Raw genomic sequence first — 18,481 nt, forward strand, 5'->3', positions numbered from 1 at the left:
ACTCTGTGAAAGGCTTGCTGGTTGCTTCATGGAGTTCACTCACTGCTCTGTTGTAATGCTTGCAACTGGGAAAGTTCTCATGTCCTTAGTGGCTGCTGGTGTCCACAGAGAGAGGTATAATACCAGAGGCCATCTATCATTTGGAGGATACCTGTTGCCTAGGAAATGCAGCATTATCCAGAAGTCTCAACTGTACTTGGGGAAATTTTCCCTCCCCCACAGCTCATTCACTGTCTACATATCTTGTGGGTCAGGCATATTAAATGAGGCCATTAGGGGAAAGGAGAATTGGAATTTTATAGCTTGCACATTTAGGAACTGTTTCTTCCTCTTCATTTTCCCTTCCCTTTTTAGAAATGACTAAAATATTTTCACTCTTTTTTGCTGTTAGTTTTAAAAGAAACTGAGGGTAGTTTGTAGTTTTCCAGTCTTTCCTTTGTATGCTTTTCTGAAGAGCCTGTGGAAGGTTGGGGCAATGTGAACTTGAATGCTTTTGCAGATGGAATAGGATATATAATTTGCTTTAGTCTTTGCCGAGATTACATATATATTGCTCCACTCAGGCAGAAATGGGTTATAGGAAAGGCTGAGCAGTAGGCAAAGGGAGATATCTGTTGCTTGATGACATAAAAATTAGGTAATGGTAACTTGTAAAAATGTCCACTGGCATTCTCCCTTGAAGGCTTTGATGTGTTTCTCTCAAGAGTAGACATGACCAGGAACATTTTTGCCCTTTGTGATTGACATTTTAATCTGTCCTGATGGGATTGTAGCCCCACCCCACTCCCTTGAAGCAAGATACTCAACAGATGTTATCACATCTGTAATTCTTTGATCTGAGTGGTATCCCTGGGTGAAGGGTTATCCCACATGGGCATGACCAGTTCACTTCTCTCTCGGACACCTTGATATGAGAGGCCTCAAGAAGAGATCCTTAGCCAGGCACCGTGGTGCACACCTGTAATCCCAGTATTTGGAAGGCTGAGACTGGAAGAGCACAGGTTTGAGGACAGCCTCAGCAACCTAGGAAGACATGGTTTGTTTCATAATAAAAAATAAATTAGGGCTGGGTGTCTGTCTCACAGGTAAAATGCCCCTGTGTTCAGTTCCCAGTATCAAAAAAAAAAAAAAAAAAAAAAAACGGTGGGGGTGGGGCCAGAAATTGCCAGAGTTGTTGGATGTCAGTATAACAAACCCACCATGACAAAAATGTGCTTGCCAGAGTGCTGCCAGTTGTTGTCCTGGCTTCAGTCACTTCAGATCTCCTAATTCCTTTGACCTAAAATACCCTCAGCCCTTAGAGCAGAATGGGATGTGACCATTAACTGTAAAAGGGAGCAAACTGAGAAAGATGTAAAGCCATCCTCTTCCCCCTCCTCACCCTAAAGCCCAGGAGGTTGAGCTTGGCCTTTTAAAGCCAATTTCTTTTTCTACCATTAGCTTTCTTACCACAGTTAGTGTCAGCTAATTTCTAAAATGAGTACATCAGCAGAGTGAGACATCATTTTTTTCTCTTCTTGTGACTCTGGATGAGGAGTGTCTTACTTGCAGGTGGTGGGTTCAGTGTTTCCCCCATTGCTTACTGGGGTGGTACCTCTTTCCCAGAACAAGGCCAAAAAGGCTTGACCCTGGAGCAGGAGAAGGTTTGGGTGCCAGCGGATCCCATGTGAGGCTTCTACAGAACCTATTGACAGGAGTATGTACATCTGTTTTACTTTCAGAAGTGCCTAACTGCCAGTCATCCTACATGAGAGGGGGGTATTTCTCCAGCAGCCATGAAGGTAAGGAACTTTCCTACTCCTGCTGCTCCTCCTCCTCCTGTACCTCCTCTTCTTTCTTCTTAGTCAAGCTTAAAAATGCCATTTCCAGGCTGAGAGTTCAGAGCACAGGTTAAATTTTCCTTAGCTGATGAATATGAGAGATAATTGATTATAACCTTCAGTTATTTTTGCATACAGGGTCTAAGGCACACCCCTAAGCACTATGAGGACTGCCTTTTTTCTTTTCTTTTTTTTTTTTTTTTTTTTGGTACTGGAGCTTTCTACCTCCAGGTTATACTCCCAGACCTATTTTTATATTTTTATTTGGAAACAGGGTCTCACTAAGTTGCTGAGAGCCTACTAAGTAGCTGAGGCTGGCTTCAAACCTGCACAGTCCTCCTGTCTCAGCCTCCCAAGTACTGGGATTACAAGCATGAGCCACCACACCCAGACTGCCATAATTTTTAATAGCAATGACCCTAACTTTTTAAGAATTCAGAGGACCGTATGAAGAAGAAAGGAACTCACTTGGTTTCCACATTTCCAGACATATCAGCCTAACTGGAAATTAGGAGTCAGGTCAGTGAGGGTGATTTTATATGGGTCCAAGGGCATCTCAGAAAAGAATTTTAAAATGTGCTTCTGAGTTTTACTTAGTTTGCGTGGGTAGCTCTCCCTTGTAATTATGATATGATAAATGGTTACAGATTTTAACATAGAAGGGAAATTTGAAGTGTTCTTTGCCAGCCTTGAGAGGGCTGGGGAGGAGGTGAGCTGGCCAGGGTTGGGGAAATTGGGTGGGAAGGCTGAGGAGACAGTGTAGAGGTATATTGTATACAAAACACTATAGAAGGGCCCAAGAGAAATGTTTCTAATTAGATAAATTTAAAATATCTCAAAGGAGAAACATGCAAATAAATATAAAGCAAGCCTGTATTATCACATGTCCCAACATTTATTTGTATGCTAAATGGTGATTTTATTTCAAAGCTATGTTGTCTTTTTTAAGATTTTATGTCCTGTCCCTTTGGGGTCAACGAATTCAGCAAGTCTCTGAGATAATCTCACGATAATTAGGAACAAGAGCAGTGGCCAGGTTGTGCCTATGACTTTGCCTTTATTAGCACTGACCTACTTGGGGTAACAGTAATTTAGAACAAATAAGATGTTCTATAGCATATTGTCCCATGAAGTGGTCAGAATGGAGCTAGAATTTCAGAGAAAAGGCTTGCTTTTGAGCTAGTTTTGCTTTAAATGTAAACTTTTTGTTGCTTTTTACCATAAGCAGTAAATGTTGGTTGCACAAAACTTAGAAAATACAGACAGGCAACAAGATAAAAAATAACTCTTGTTATCTAAATATAATCATTAACTTGCTATATAATCTTCCATTCTTTTCTTTGTATGTGTAAATGCAGAAATGTACAGATCATAAACAGGACTCAGTATTTTATACTTTATTCTTTCTTTTAACAACAGTTATTAATTCATTGAATTCTTACTGTATCTCCAACTCTGTTCTAACCTCTTTACATGCATTTATATAATCCTCATAGAGCAACTTAGCAAGACCCTATTTCAGAATAAATTAAAAAGGCTGAGGGTATAGCTAAGAGGTAGAATGCCCCTGAGTTCAATCCCCAATACTCCCCCCCAAAAGGTAGATATTCTTATTAGCCCTGTAGTAAATGAGGAAACTGAGACTCGGAGAGTTTAAAGGATCATATGATGGGGAAGGTAGACCCAGAAATCTGAGCCCCGTCCAGTGGGCTCCAGAAGCCACATTCTCTATTTCCCTTCACAGTACAGCCAACCATGCAGCATGCCTCTATGATGACAGTACTGTTTGCACAGTACCTACTGCCTAGGCATGCATCCAGCTGATCACCTCATGCTGGAAGTATAGATATTTCAACATTATTCACAAAGTAATCAGAAGTGGACATTCATCTAACCAAATCCTTTTGCATTCCCATCATTACTTCTTGACACTGAATTCCTGGAAGTTGTAGATTAAAACAATATGACATTTTTGAGCCATCTGTTGTCAGTGTTTATGAGGACCTGGGTTTTGTTATTTGTTTTTTATACATCATTACAGATTCTTAAAATTTAGGATCTCTTTAAAGAAGCAATTCGGTGGGAATTCAGAGAAGCAAAGGAGCTTTTTGTGGGTGGAGGATAATTGAGCTGTCAGAGTTACAAGAAGCATTTGCTGAGGAACTCCTGCCTGAATGGATGACAACAGCAAATCAGGGGACTTATTTCATGGAAAGGATTCCTGTTGGGAACAGAGATGTTTCTTTTTTTTTCTCTTTTGCGGTACTGAGGATGGAACTCAGGGACATTCCACCTTCGAGCTATACCCCTTGCCTTTTTTTTTTTTTTTTTTGGTGGTGGTACTGGGGATGGAACCCAGGGGCTTTGTACCTCTGGGCTATACTCCCAGACCTATTTTATATTTTATTTGGAAACAGGGATCTCACTAAGTTGCTGAGAGCCTCACTAAGTAGCTGAGGCTGGCTTCGAACCTGTGCGATCCTCCTGTCTTAGCCTCCCAAGCACGGGGATTACAAGCATGCACCACCACACCCGGCCCTTGCCCTATTTTTTATTTTGAAACAGGGTTTCACTAACTTGCAGAGGGCCTCACTAAGTAGCTGAGGCTGCCTGCAAACCGCGATCCTCTGGTCTCAGCCTCCCAAATTCTGGGATTGCAAGCATGCGCTACCACGCCCGGCTTGAGATGAAGTTCTTAGGGTCTTGTCAAAGACCTTAAGAGGTAGGCTCGAGGCTTAAAGTTCTTCTTGTACTTTTTTCTTTCACACACTGAAATAGGAAAGGTTTTAATCTATTTTCCCCTGGAAGTATGTCTTATTTCCTGCCAAATACATCTCCTGTTAATTATCTAGATCAAGCCGGGCGTGGTGGCACACGCTTGTAATCCCAGCATTTGAGAGGCTGAGACAGGAGAATCATGGTTTGCAGACAGCCTCACCTACTTAGTGAGGCCCTTTGCAATTCAGTGAGACCCTGTTTCAAAATAAAGAATTAAAAAAATAGGGCTGGGGGTGTAGCTCAAAGGTAGAGTGCCCCTGGGTTCCATCCCCAGTACTACAAAAATAAACACACACACACACACACACACACACACACACACACACACACACACACGTATATATAGAACATGCAGGGTGATTGCCCCAAACCTGGTCATCAGCTTCACCTTTCACATATTGGAAATGTACATCCTCAGGACTCACTTTAGACCAACTGAATGATAAACTTCAGGGCAGGGCCCAGCTGTCTGTGTTTCCCCAAGCCCTGGAGGAGAATTTATTGCACCTTCCAAGGGAGAGAACTTTAGTGATTCTTAACTTTGGCTGCACATTAGAATCACCTGGGGGACTTTTCAATTTTTTCAATGTCTAGGCTTCACCCAGTACAATTAAATCAGGAATTCTGGGATGGGATCCAGTGCATCTACGGTTGAAAACCACTGATCTCTAGCATTTTAGGTGAAGGTCAAAGAGTTGATATTCATTACACATTGGCTGGGTTTTACTAGTGACTAGTTTACATGAGTGTTTTCCATGGGTAGCCGCTTCCCACTGGCTTGGTTAATGGGAAACCAAGTGTTGTTTCTTTGGGCCCCTATGATATACTGAGCGAGTGTCCAGCCATGGAAGGAAAGGGCTGTTTGTTGGACCACTCGCTATGATAGGCACAGCTGTGCAGGGCTCTCTTCCAGGTTCCTGAACGTTTCTACAGAAGCAGTTGATCTTCAGTAGGCAAACTAGGAGGGAATGGGAGAAGAGAGGGAGGAAAACATTTTGCATAATAACAACATTTAGAAAAGAGCATGCTCTTAAAGGAAATATTTTTAGTAAGGTATTAGGTTGCTTACTATACACAGACTATTTGGTGAGTTTGTATGTGTTTTCCCCACTCTTTCCTGTTCCTTTCTCTGACCCCACACACATTGAAGACATTAGTTTCATAGAGATGAGCATTTTTAACTGTTGTAAATTATCCCTCTTATACATGCTTGACCACAGATGCCTACCAAGCAGTTAGCAAAACAAGTGTTTCTGATTGGCATCTGTGATGGCTGAGATAGCCATCCTGCCTTACTCGTTCACCTGGGATCCTTGCATAATGTTTTGAATCTTTCATTTCCACTCTGCCCTTCTAGCAGGTTCTTCCTTCCTGCCACCTTTATTTGAGTGATTAGAGGGTTGTGGCCACAACTGAAATAACTGCTCGTGCAAAGTAAACTGACTTGCATTTCACTTAAACCAATAGCATCTTCCAGATGTTTTAGAGGACCATATGTGGCAATAACTAGAAACCACAGAATGTGCCAAAATGACAGTCTTATAGCCAGGCTTTCATCTTGTTAGTTTTGAAAAGCAAACTAAGAATTTAGATTTATGAGGGACTTATGTGCGTACATATATATGTGTGTGTATGTGTGTATATATAACATAGTAAGTTTAACAGATGTATAAACTTTTACACAGTTCAATTACAATGACTTTATAAAGAGACCATTGAAACATCACTAGAATTCTCAAAATATAGATGGAAGGTCAGGAAATATATAGTTTCCTGGAAGCCAAGGTAAAAAGCATGATAGGATTTTGTCTTATCAATAATGTTATTTGCCAATTTGTTATAAAAGTCAATTTTATAGTACCAAATTGGAAAGAAACATTATCAGGAGCTATTGGATCTCTAACTTACTAAAAGCTAGTGTTGTTTTCTAAAATCTTTTTTTTAGTGGAGACTATAGAATCTCATATTTATTCAAATTTTTAAAAATGTTTTTTGTGGCACTAGGGATTGCACCCAGGGACTTTCTACCACTGAGCTACACTTCCAGCCATAGCTTTTCTTTATTTTAAAACAAGATGTCACTAAGTTACTGTGCACTGGCCTTACTGTGCACTGGCCTCAAATCTGCAGTCCTCCTGATTCTGCCTAAGTACCAGGATTACAAGCATATGCCACTGCAGCCGGCTATATTATTCAAATATAAGAGTATTTATGTGCAAAATGCTGTATGGACACACAAATACTGAGGATGTGGTCCTTGTCCTCAAGGAATTTAGAATTTATGACAGGATGTAGGAAACCTCTCAAACTATCCAGTTAATTTTTAATAGTACTTACCACAATGTGCAATTACTGTTTTTTAAGCTATCATTTCTTACACACATATGTAACTGTCATTTATTATAGGAACTGTTCTTATTACTCTATTGTAATGACAGGGAAATAGATCAATGAACAAACTATAGTCACTCACTAAATTGCCATAACAGAGACTCTTAGCAATCTAGACATACTCTGTTTCAAATTTTTTAAAACATTTTTTTAAGAGCTGGGGATATAGTTCTGGGATAGAAAGCCCCAGGGTTTAATCTCTAGTACCACAAAGAAGGAAGGAAGGCTTCCCATAACAAGGGGCCAGGAGTGTGGCTTAGTGGAAGAGTGCTTGCCTACTAGCATGTGAGGCCTTGGGTTCCATTCCCAGCATTGCAAAAAGGGAAAACTTAAATAAAAGACTAAAAAAGCTGAGCTTGTTGGTACATACCTCTCATCCCAATACTTGGAAGGCTGAGATAGGAATATCACAGGTTTGAGGCCAGCCATTGCAATTTAGCAAGGCTCCGCAACTTAGTGAGGCCTTGTTTCAGAATTCTTTTTAAAAAGGAGGCTGGGAGTGTAGCTCAGAGGTCGAATATTCTGGGTTCAGACCCTACTACATACACACATTTCCTTAATAATCCAATATAGTAGAAAATATTCTTTTCCCTGGTATTACTTGATAAGGAAACTGGCATACAGCGGAATGAGTTTGTTCAAAATCACACAGCTAATTGGGGTCCATCAGTGTGACTCCAGGCCTGATCTTTAACTTACATGCTGTGTCTCATTTATTTTTCCCCTTGTATTGTCTGTCTTCCCCAGTTGAGACATAAAGTCAGTGAGAACAAGGGCCAAATCTATATTGTTGTTCCTAGCACCATGCTTGCTCTGAATATTTAGTGGATTCAATAATTAAGAAATATTAATTTATTTAGTGTAGTTAAGCAACAGAAAAGTCATGCCTGGGGCTGAGAAAACAAAAATAGGCAATACACACCTCAAAACAATCTCCCAAGCTGAGCCAGATTTTTCTAGGCATATTAAAATGGTGCTTGTTCTACCAAGAAGCGACTTGATCTGGGCAGATGGTGAAAAAGCAGATAATAATTGAATCATGTCTTGGCTTTTTTGCCCACAGATTTTTTTTCAAGTGACAGCAAATCCTCAAATTCTAAGGAAAGCTCTTTATTGCAGAACGCTTTCCCCTGCCTGACTGCATTGCATATCCAATATACACATACGTATTATTCAACCAGGTGAATCACCGAGAAACCATGCGTCAGACCAGAGCTCCTGGCACATGCTCCTGAGAAGCGTGCTGATGAAGCAGTGTTCTCTGCAGTCCTCATATGTCTGAGATAGGCTACATCACAGGGAGGGTGGAATCCCATTGAGGAGATCTGTAGCTGGTATTGGTTTGAGCTAATATTTTCAGGGTGCCTGGTGACAGTGGTCAGCGCTGAATGAATTGTAGATGGACAATGCCAGGCCATTCTTATCCTTGGCCCGTTTTACTTAGCCTTACCTTCCTTACACTTCCTTTTTTCATCTTTGGACCAGTCAGTTTTCCTTTCATGACCTTTTTAACAAATAAGTTTTGTTGCTAGAAAGAGTCTTTCCGCTGTGCCTGGTGATCATACCTCCAACTGGCTTTGAAATTTACTCCTCTTCGCAGTCCTCTCTAGTCCCAAGTCTTTTTATTCATTTGAGCAATGTTCTTTACCCTTTTTCATATTTGAGTAGTTTGGACAAGTTTGTAGTAAGATTGAAATTAATATTAATTGAAAGGAAAAATGACGAGACTGTGTACAGATCAAATAAATTTCATCTAGCGAGGCCAATCAAAATAGATGAGATGTCTTTTCAGATGTTAGGGCTTAGTCACAGCAACACTGACCCATGCAGGCCTCACAAGCAAGAAGTGAAGGAACACACTGGTGACTCAGTGCCTCCCACAGTCTTAGCCCTGGTAGCGGAAACAGATGTTGCTTCAACTGAGGCTCAGGTGATTACATTAGAATTCAAATGCCTGAATCCTTTTGAAGTCCCCAAAAACACAGGTTGGCAGAGATTCAGAAGTAGGGCTTATGAGCTAAAGTACTAGAATTTCAGTCCTTAGATTCATGGTTTGAGTACAGCACAGAAAATCTGTTATGCAATATGGCCTTTCTCTTTCAACTCCTTCAGGTTTTTCATATGAAAAAGATCCCCGGTTGTACTTCGATGACACTTGCGTTGTGCCTGAGAGACTGGAAGGTAAGGAGCCCATCCAAGGTTTGATAGGCTATTGAAAGGGCTGGAGATGTCAGAATTCTTCAGATAATCTCCCCAAGTTAAATGAGTCAACCAGTCTTAACAGCTTTTTAGTTCAAATCTACTGAGAAACTCCAGACTAAAGCATTATATATGATTCTTTGTCCCAAACAGGCAAAGTCAAGCAGGAGCCCACCATGTATCGAGAAGGGCCCCCTTACCAGAGGCGAGGCTCCCTTCAGCTGTGGCAGTTCCTGGTCACCCTGCTTGATGACCCAGCCAATGCCCACTTCATTGCCTGGACAGGCCGAGGCATGGAATTCAAACTGATAGAACCAGAAGAGGTAAGCTCTGGATGCTGGGCTGGGATTTTTTTATATGTATCATAGTGAGGTTCAGAGTGATACAAACATACATGCACACACTCAAAGGGTTTTTTATTTTTGGTTGATAATGATGTTTCTTATTTAGATCCCCATCAAGGCTTTTTATTGTATTAAATATGTTCTTTCTTCTCATTGTGTCCTGGCCAGTGGGCTTAGCAGTGCCCTTCCTATTAATAAGACAGTTTGTGATACATGGGCAGGCTGAGTTCTCCACTGTACAATATATACATAAAGTGTTGCAGAATTACTATGAAATCTGGGGAGGAGGCCCTGAAGATGTATTTCCAAATAGGATATGTCTGCCTCTTGGAAAGTCTTTTTCAAGTATTGTTTTAATGACATGGGTCTCTGCCCTTGTTTGTTGAGGTCTAAATCTGAGGCTACGTGACCTTGTATGGCATTTAGGTAATGCAGCTACCCCACTATTTCAAGGCTTCAACCTGGAAAAATTATCAGAGATCTTAGAAACTTAGCATATTATGTAGCACCACAACAAACCTCCATTATTTTTTAGTAGAAAAAAATGAACATTGTTATCTTTTTGCTCAGAACTATTAACAAAAAGGCAGAACTAGTGCCATTTCTTCAGTGGAGAAGACACACCGTAGAACCCTTCCTGAATATAGCATAACAATAAATTAAATTGGGCTCTCAATGTAACATATTTCAAAGGAGGTGATTTTAACTTCTATTTGACCTAGAATATAAAGCTATTATAAATGGAAGAGAGGTGCCTGCCCCTGAAAAACTGACATAGACTTCTTTTGGTAACATGTACTTAGGTCTGAGAGTTAAACCAGCAGAGCAAAAGGTACCTTAGAGTCGGGTGTAATTGAAATGGAAACAACACTCCTGGAAAACATTTGAGCAAGGACTGCAGTTTTAGATGTTCTGTTAATTCCAGGGCTCACTTCAGCACACTAAGGGGATAAGTTAGCACCGGGGTTAACAGCAGGAGGGAACAACCTGGCACTTAGTTTGGAAGAAGGAAATGGCCTGCAAATTAAATTGGGAAAAGGAGGAGAAAATATGAATTGGAAACCTACAGAGAATCCTGATTGGTAGGAGAATAAAGCAGACTTCATTAAAAGCAGTTATAAAAGATATGTGTATGTTATTCCCTGTCATGTTTTCATTCACAAGAATGGATACCTGTCAACATGAGTTGCTGTAAACAGCCTGTAATTGGGCCTAATCTACCCTCAAAGCTGGAGCTTGGTACTGCTGTGCTTTCCCAAGCATTTCTTTCTGGCCAAGTGGTGTGACAATGGACTGTCTCCGACTCCCAGCCCTCCTGGAGAGGCACCCACCCGTGCAGGCCCATCCTTCCCCTCCCTGCTTTCCTAATAACGTGGCCTGGTTTATATGAGGCTTGAGGAAAGCGTGTCAGCTCGCCTTGCAGAGGCTTTCTGAAAGCAGGTCTGTCATGTGGGCAGCCTTATTGATTTATCTCATTTCACAAACCGGAGCTTTTATTACTTTATTGCCACTGCCTCGGGCCTGGCACAGGCCGTCCAGCCACAGGTAAACCTGGTTATGACCTTTTGTAAAGCTGTTATTGCATCTTCTGCTCTCTCCCTGCCAGTGGTAAAGAAAATGATGAACAGATGGCAAAGGGCCCCTGCTTTCTTAATAAACTAATATTAATTCAGAATGTTCACAAATGCCAAGCAGCAGAGTCACATGTGTGAGGGGCCTGTGGCAGCCCTCAGCCTCTCTCTCTGTTGATTGGGCAGCTTTTTTTTTTCTTTCGGGAATTTCTCTTCTCACCCCACCTCGTAGTCCCCCCCGAGCATTCCTTAAGCTGCAAATGTTCCATTCTCTTAACCCCGGGCCAACTGGGTTCCTTGGACATGCCACATTTGTTGAGTTTTCCCTTCTATTACTTGTGTGGCTGTGCAGGCCTCGTTCTTGTTAATGTCAGGAAGATACCAACTCCTGGGAAAAGCTGTAAGAAGTCGTCATGGGGGAGCTTGGAGGGTGAAGCGGAGGAGGAAGCTATTGGGGACGTTAATTGTAGGCAGCTGTGTGGCTGAGTGGTGCACTCTGGGTAATTATCCATAATATCCATTACACTGTGCATGGAAATTGTGGTTTTAGAACTGCGTTTTGGCAGGCCCCCTAATCAAATGTCTTTTGATAGTCATCCAGCTTAGCACCCTCTCAATTATGACTGACTCGGCTTTAATCTGGAGCCATTTTAACTGTGAATCTGCATTAATGAATATTTTGGGGGGTAGGGTTGTTTGTTGAACATGTGGCAGATAACTGATGCCATGGGAGGGGTAGAGACTGGACTGCTAGAAAGAGCCGCTCCCCTGCTGCCGCCGCTCTGTCTTCAAAGAGGAGGAGGACAGACGTGGTGGATTTTTAACTCCTCCAGACTCATTCCTTCAAATGTGTGCCCCCCTTAGCAGCTGATTGGAGGGGTGAGAGAGAGAGCTGGCAACCATCTCCTGCCTGCGACCCCAACTGCAGAAGAGGGGCAGCCCTCGTCTCCAGCTGCTCTGGAACTGTGCCGCATCGTGCATTACTATAGGAGGAGCAGCTCGGTGAGGGCTACTGAATCATCGTGCTCTGGCCTGGAAGGATGAGTCAGTAACTATGGCTACCAGAGCTGCTTTGAAATCTGTGCATATACAAAACCTCTCTCCAGTAAGCGATTGTATGTGCAGGGAACAGCAAAGAGGTCACCACTGAAGTTGAAGAATAGTCAAAATTATTTTCTACCACTCAGCATAATAAAATGATGAGGCTGGGCTTCTTTGAGATTTCCCTATATCACTGGGGCTGACAGTGGTTAAAGATTAGTTACAGGGAACGTCCTTTCTGTTTAACAGAGTAGAAAAAACTTAGATTAGCAGATTTCCCTTCTTACCATATTTTCCTTGGCTTTTGTTTTGCTTTCTGTTGTTGCTACTGTTGATGTTGTTGCAGTATTGGGAGTTGCTTTATCATACTTGCTAGATAAGTACTTTACCACTGAGAAACATTCCCAGTCCTTCTTTTAAATTTATTTTGAGACAGGTCTTGTTAAGTTACTGAAGCCTCAGTAACTTGAATTTGCCATCTATCTGCCTAAGGCTCTAGAGTAGCTGGGATTTCATGCACCACAGGCATGTACCACCACGCCTGGCTCCTCTGATACTTATAATAAAGGTCATTTTAGGGTCCGGTATTCAGGAGATGTTGCTTTCATCCTGACCAAATACCTTAAGGGAATACTTTATGTGAAATGCTGTTTTCTTTCTACTTTCCTATTCCACATTTAACATTTGTCTTTTAAAAGATCAAAAGAATGTTTTTTAATTCTCCAAACTGACCCCAAAATGTTCAAAACATGACCTCTGATTTGCATGTATTTAAAGACCTCTGAGAAAACTCACATATCCAGGGTTGTTATTTTCCTGCCTCAATAGTCAAATTGATAAGTAGTACTCTGGAAGTTGAGATACTTAGAAATTGCTTGGCTGCCCTGATAATTGGGTAGACTCTACTAAGTTGTCCTGTTGTAAGGCTTCTTTGCCCAAAGCTCCAATTACATCTCCCCATCGCTGTACCTCAGGTGGACCGGGTGGGATATAATGCACTTTAGAACTGTTTGGGAGGCTCTGTTAATTTTTCATTAAGTGGATAATGGCGCTACATGTTTTAATGTCCATTCTGCAAGTCTTCTGGGAGCAGGGGATTGGATGGCAGAAGGCCGAAATGATCTGATTCCCCCTTAGTCCATGAGCTGCAATAAGTAAACATCTCCCAGCCCCTCTCCAATCTTATTAGAATTGAACTTTTGCTCTGCTGGCCCATTAGCAACTCACCAGTGTGTTTCTAATGTTTCAGAAATGACCATTCTAATTATTCCTTATTGACTACTACAGAAACCATAGCACTTAAAGGCAACATGTTAATGGTATGGGTATTGGTCAATAATTCATATGTGGAGAAACAGTAGAGAGCCTACAGCCTCTGGGACATTAGCCAAGCCCTCTGCAATCTTCAAGCGCTAGGATTCTTCTACCTCTAGGTCTCACCTCGGAGCAGCTGTGACTGAACCATCACCTTTGTTCAATGTTTGGTCTTGAGGGAATTCAGTGCTTTCCCTTCCAGGTCAGAGAAATGGGTCACTGATGAAAGAAGGCAGGTTACAGAAGTAATGCTCCTGGGACTAGGAGGAAACTCTAGTCCTAGGAAGTGTGTTTGCATTGCTTTTTGCTTTCCTTGTTTCTTAAGGTTGCTCGGCGTTGGGGCATCCAGAAGAACCGGCCAGCCATGAACTATGACAAGCTGAGCCGTTCTCTACGCTATTACTATGAAAAGGGCATCATGCAAAAGGTGAGCAATTTTAAGAGATGCTTGGACCACTCTGATCACCTTCAAAGAAAATGGCCAGGGCTTCTGTAGTCAGTTCATTTGTAATAGCCTTGTACATGATTCTGTAGTAGGAAAGAATTTTGAAGACAGAAGACAAGAATCAAATGGGATATTAGGAGCACCTTTAATGCTATTGTGTGCACAGAAACCAGAGTTACATGTGGAAGACACAATAGAAAAAATAGCCTCCTCTGCTTTGTTTAAATTGATTTTGAAATCTTAGGTCAACTGTTGTATCCCTAAAGAAGCATATAAGCGAATCAACTTGAAGGTCTATTCCCATAAGAACTAGGTTGAAGTCTTTAGTTGTAAAACACCTTGGCTTCTTAACCTGCTCCCAATACCCTCTGAGGTGTTAGAGGAACATGAAAGTCATAATTCTCTTTCAGAATCTATAGAAACTAAACTCAAATGGAAAACCCAATGTTTACAAAATGGCAGCTGAGTCACCCAGTAGCAGGTTGCTCTTTGCAGAAATAGAGGATGAAGCCTATTTTGGGGAAGCCAGACAATACAACATCTTTATTGGGGTAGGTCATGAGGGACTACAGTCTTAAAATCCCAGAGATAAGTAGAAGATGAGAAGCTTTTTTCTTGTCTTTCTTAGCCATCAAATTCTATATTGATTGGTACTCCAGATTTTAGCATTTATACTTTTAGGCAGACTACATGGTACAGATTGCATGTTCTTTATCTGAAATACTTGGGATCAGAAGTGATTCAAATTTTATAAAGACCTGACTTTACTGATGAGCATCTTTAATTATACAACCATAATTTATACACCACAATCATTTCAGAACATTTTATTAACCTAAAAGAAATCCCATGACCATTTATTAGCAATCAATACTCATTTTCTCCTAATCTTTCTTCCCCTTTGAATGTTTCTGTTGGTTCATTTGTTTTTTGTAATACTGCGGGTTGAACCTAGGGGCATTCCATCTCTGAACTACACTCCCAGTCTTATTTTATTTTTTATTTTGCAAGTCTCACTAAGTTGCAGAGGGTGTCTGAAAACTTGCTATTTTCCTGTCTCAACCTCCCAAGTACTCCTTTTACAGTTAATGTCATCAGGTGGAATCCTAAATGTAGAAAGGAAAGCCATCATTCCTTTGCTGCTCCCAATTCCAGAACCAACATGAAGAAATGTAACCTCAGTATCCTGGGAAGTAGGATAGTGGAAGAAAATTTTATTTCTGAGCATAAAACAGGAAAAGAGTACAGGAAGACCTGGGAATGAGGCTTTAGTGGATTCTGAGTCTAACACTCCCATTTGGTAGCCCTGTATTTTGAGGAAAGTCACTTACCCTCCAGAATATCTTCTTTTTTGCAGTTAAAAATGTAGGCAGTAAGACCTGCTGTGATCTGTAACCTCTCAGTGTAATATATTTGAAAATGTTAGCCGGGTGTGGTGGCGGACGCTTGTAATCCCCACTCTTGGAAGGCAGAGACAGGAGGATCGCACAGGTTCGAAGCCAGCCTCGCTGGCTTAAGAGACCCTGTTTCCAAATAAAAATATAAAAATAGGTCTGGGAGTGTAACCCGGAGGTAGAAGGGTTTCCAGGAACCCCCAGTACCACCAAAAAATAAAGAAAATGTTCCAGAAATAATAATGTGCTATCCAGTATAAGGAATTAATTGTTTTCTTTAGTACATGACCCATGAGTAAATGAGAACTAATGAAGAAGTGGATGCAAGCTAGGGCTGGGGGTACAGCTCGGAGGTAAAATGCTCCTGGGTTCAACCCCCCCCCCCCCCGTACCATACACCATACACAAAAAAATTAAATGCAGCTTCTCAGTGTGGGAAGGGTGGTCCTCTACCCTCAATTTATACTGGGTACTAAGGGATTGAACCCAGGGGCATTCTGCCACTGAGCTACATTCCCAACCCTTTTCATTTGTCATTTTGAAACAGGGTCTTGTGGAATTATCCAGGCTGGCCTGGAACTTGCAATTCTGCCTCAGTCTCCCAAATAGCTGGGATTACAGGGGTGCCACCACAATGTATGTCCTCTACCCTTAATTTTTAAAGGGAAAGTTGAGGTTGAGGTTGACAGAGTCCAGTCTGATTCATGACAGACCCAGGACTGGAAGCCACACTGCTCCCGGCTTCTGATCTAGCAGTATTGCCACTCTACCCTCCACCTCACTCTTCCACGCAAACTTGTTGGAGGCAGGGACTTAGAGTAAAGCTGTGGCTTCCAAAACTAAATAGAGATGATTGGTTATATACACCTGCCACCCTTAAGGCCTGCTTTTGGTGAAGATGATCACCATCCAATTTTATACACATAGTCTCTGGTTCCTGATGTTTGAGTTCTAAGGAATGTTGATGTAGACACCATGTTCTGGTGGCTAGATGCAGAAAGAAGAGTCATCATAAAACAGGCTTTAAGCTGAGCATGGTGGCGCACGCTTGTAATCCTAGTACTTGGGAGACTGAGACTTGGGCTTGCCAATTCGCGGCAGTCTTAGCAACTTGTGAGGCCCTCTGCAACTTAGTGAGTCCCTGTTTCAAAATAAAGAATAAAATAGGGCTGGGGTGTAGCTCAGAAATAAAGTGCCCCTGGGTTCCACCCCAGTACTGCAAAAACTAAAACAAGCTTTAAGACCTATTGGCATGATTATACTCAGCCACTATAGCAACAGACTTCTTAAACCCAAGATTTGGAAACAAAGCTATATTTCTTCAACTAAAAAGAGATTTGAGAATCAGAGCAGAATGATGGAAGGGTATGGTTAAACTCACCACAGTAGTTTGAATTTTTTACTCTGAAATATGTATTTGATCAGTCATTGTAGTGGCCTTTCCTTGTCCCTGTGCATCTGGCAAGCCAATGATCAGGTTTGATTTTTCAGGCATATGTGCCCTCCCGCACTGTGGCTAAACAACCATCAGAGAGATGGTGATCTCTTTGGCCTGAATGGCTTATCAGCTACACCATGAGCCATGGAATAATCAAGACTTTCTGGGTTCTAATAATATTATAATGCATGAAATCCATATCATGGCAGTTATTAGCTCCTTCAGTGTAGTACAGTAGAGCCATGCAGTGAGTAATTTGAAACTGCAGGTACGCCAAAAAAACATTTCTACTTGGCTCTGGCACATATTTAAAATTTCCACACAGACTCTCTAATCAAATTCCCAACCCTTAAAAATAACAAATCTATCCTGTGAAGATTGTACCCTTTGGAGGCAACTGTAAATGTGCTCTGGCTTCTGCATTATACGCTTTAATGCTCAGACCTTGGAACCCCAGAGCTATGTTTCTAAGCTATCAATAGAAAACAGAAAATAAGGATTTTCTTCTGAAAGAACCTGTTTGACTGGGTATGATGGTGTGCAACTGTGATCCCAGTACTTGGGAGGCTGAGACAGGAAGATCATATTCAAGGCCAGCCTCAGCAAATCAGTGAGACCATCAGCAACTTAGTCCTATTTCAGAATGTAAAATATGGCTGGGGATAGCTCAAAGGCATAATGCCCCTGGTTTCATTCCCCAAGAACACACACACACACACACACACACACACACACACACACACACACACCCTATCTGGTATGAATTTGAAATTCAGGTATCACTCTTTTCGATTGATGAGCTGTGATACCATACAGGCACTTGGCAGGTTATAGGTCTGCAATATTTTTCAAATTCAAATGATTCAGGTAATTAGTTCCTTAAGATCTCTTTTGATTCTTGGCTCCCTAAGAGGTTGGACTTCAAAAGATCTTGTTTTCTTGACCCCCATGCCCTGTTCCAGCTGGTCCTCCTAAGGTGTGTTTTTCTCACAGGTGGCAGGGGAACGGTACGTCTACAAATTTGTCTGTGACCCAGATGCCCTTTTCTCCATGGCCTTCCCCGACAATCAGCGTCCATTCCTGAAGGCGGAGTCTGAATGCCCCCTCAGCGAAGAGGACACCCTGCCTCTGACCCACTTTGAAGACAACCCCGCTTACCTCCTGGACATGGATCGCTGCAGCAGCCTCCCCTATGCTGAAGGCTTCGCTTACTAAGTCTCAGAGTGGCTGAGCAGCCAAACCCCAGAGCTAGCAGTTCCCATCCAGGCAAATGAGGGCAGTGGTTTTGTTTGTGTTCTTGGCTGTTCTAAAGCTTGCCCTTTAAGTATTATCTGGAGAGCCCAGGCTGTCTCTGGACTGACACCTGAAAGGCAGATACCTTGACTGGGGAGTGGGAACAGGGAGGGGCAGAAAAACCACCAAAAGGCTGATGCCTTGACTCTGGTTCTGATGAAGTTTCTGGGAAGAGGTGGAAATGGAGCCTCCTTACCAGCACGGACAGTATATGCAAAGCAATACCTTGTTCAGGTTAGTACCCACAAAACGGGACCGAGTTTGTGACAATCTGTGTTGGTCATGGACTACTAAATGCCTTTACATAGAAGGGCTCTGATTTGCACAATTTATTGAAAGAGAAATCACTAGCCCATGGAAAAGTAGGTAGACTGAGTTAGGGAGGCTCAGACCACTAAGGGTTAAAAACACATGTTGAATTTTGAAGAGCTCTTCTAGCTCAATCTGAAACAC

At 41.9% G+C, this 18,481-nt stretch overlaps 1 protein-coding gene across 1 annotated transcript in view; it reads left to right on the forward strand.

Annotated features, from left to right (window-relative positions):
* Positions 1-17,950, forward strand: part of ETV5 (ETS variant transcription factor 5) — a gene marked incomplete at its 3' end in the record, with an annotated part of 65,118 nt that extends 47,168 nt beyond the window's left edge. Inside the window, exons 8-12 of the mRNA XM_080695914.1 lie at positions 1,722-1,781; positions 9,102-9,170; positions 9,342-9,511; positions 13,784-13,885; positions 17,729-17,950. Of these exons, the coding sequence (XP_080552040.1) occupies positions 1,722-1,781; positions 9,102-9,170; positions 9,342-9,511; positions 13,784-13,885; positions 17,729-17,950 (623 nt within the window). The remainder of the gene's footprint in view (positions 1-1,721; positions 1,782-9,101; positions 9,171-9,341; positions 9,512-13,783; positions 13,886-17,728) is intronic.
* Positions 17,951-18,481: the final 531 nt, after the last annotated feature.

The sequence above is a fragment of the Muscardinus avellanarius genome, assembly GCF_963383645.1.
Source record: "Muscardinus avellanarius genome assembly, chromosome: 5".
In the NCBI taxonomy this organism is placed as follows: Eukaryota; Metazoa; Chordata; class Mammalia; order Rodentia; family Gliridae; genus Muscardinus; species Muscardinus avellanarius.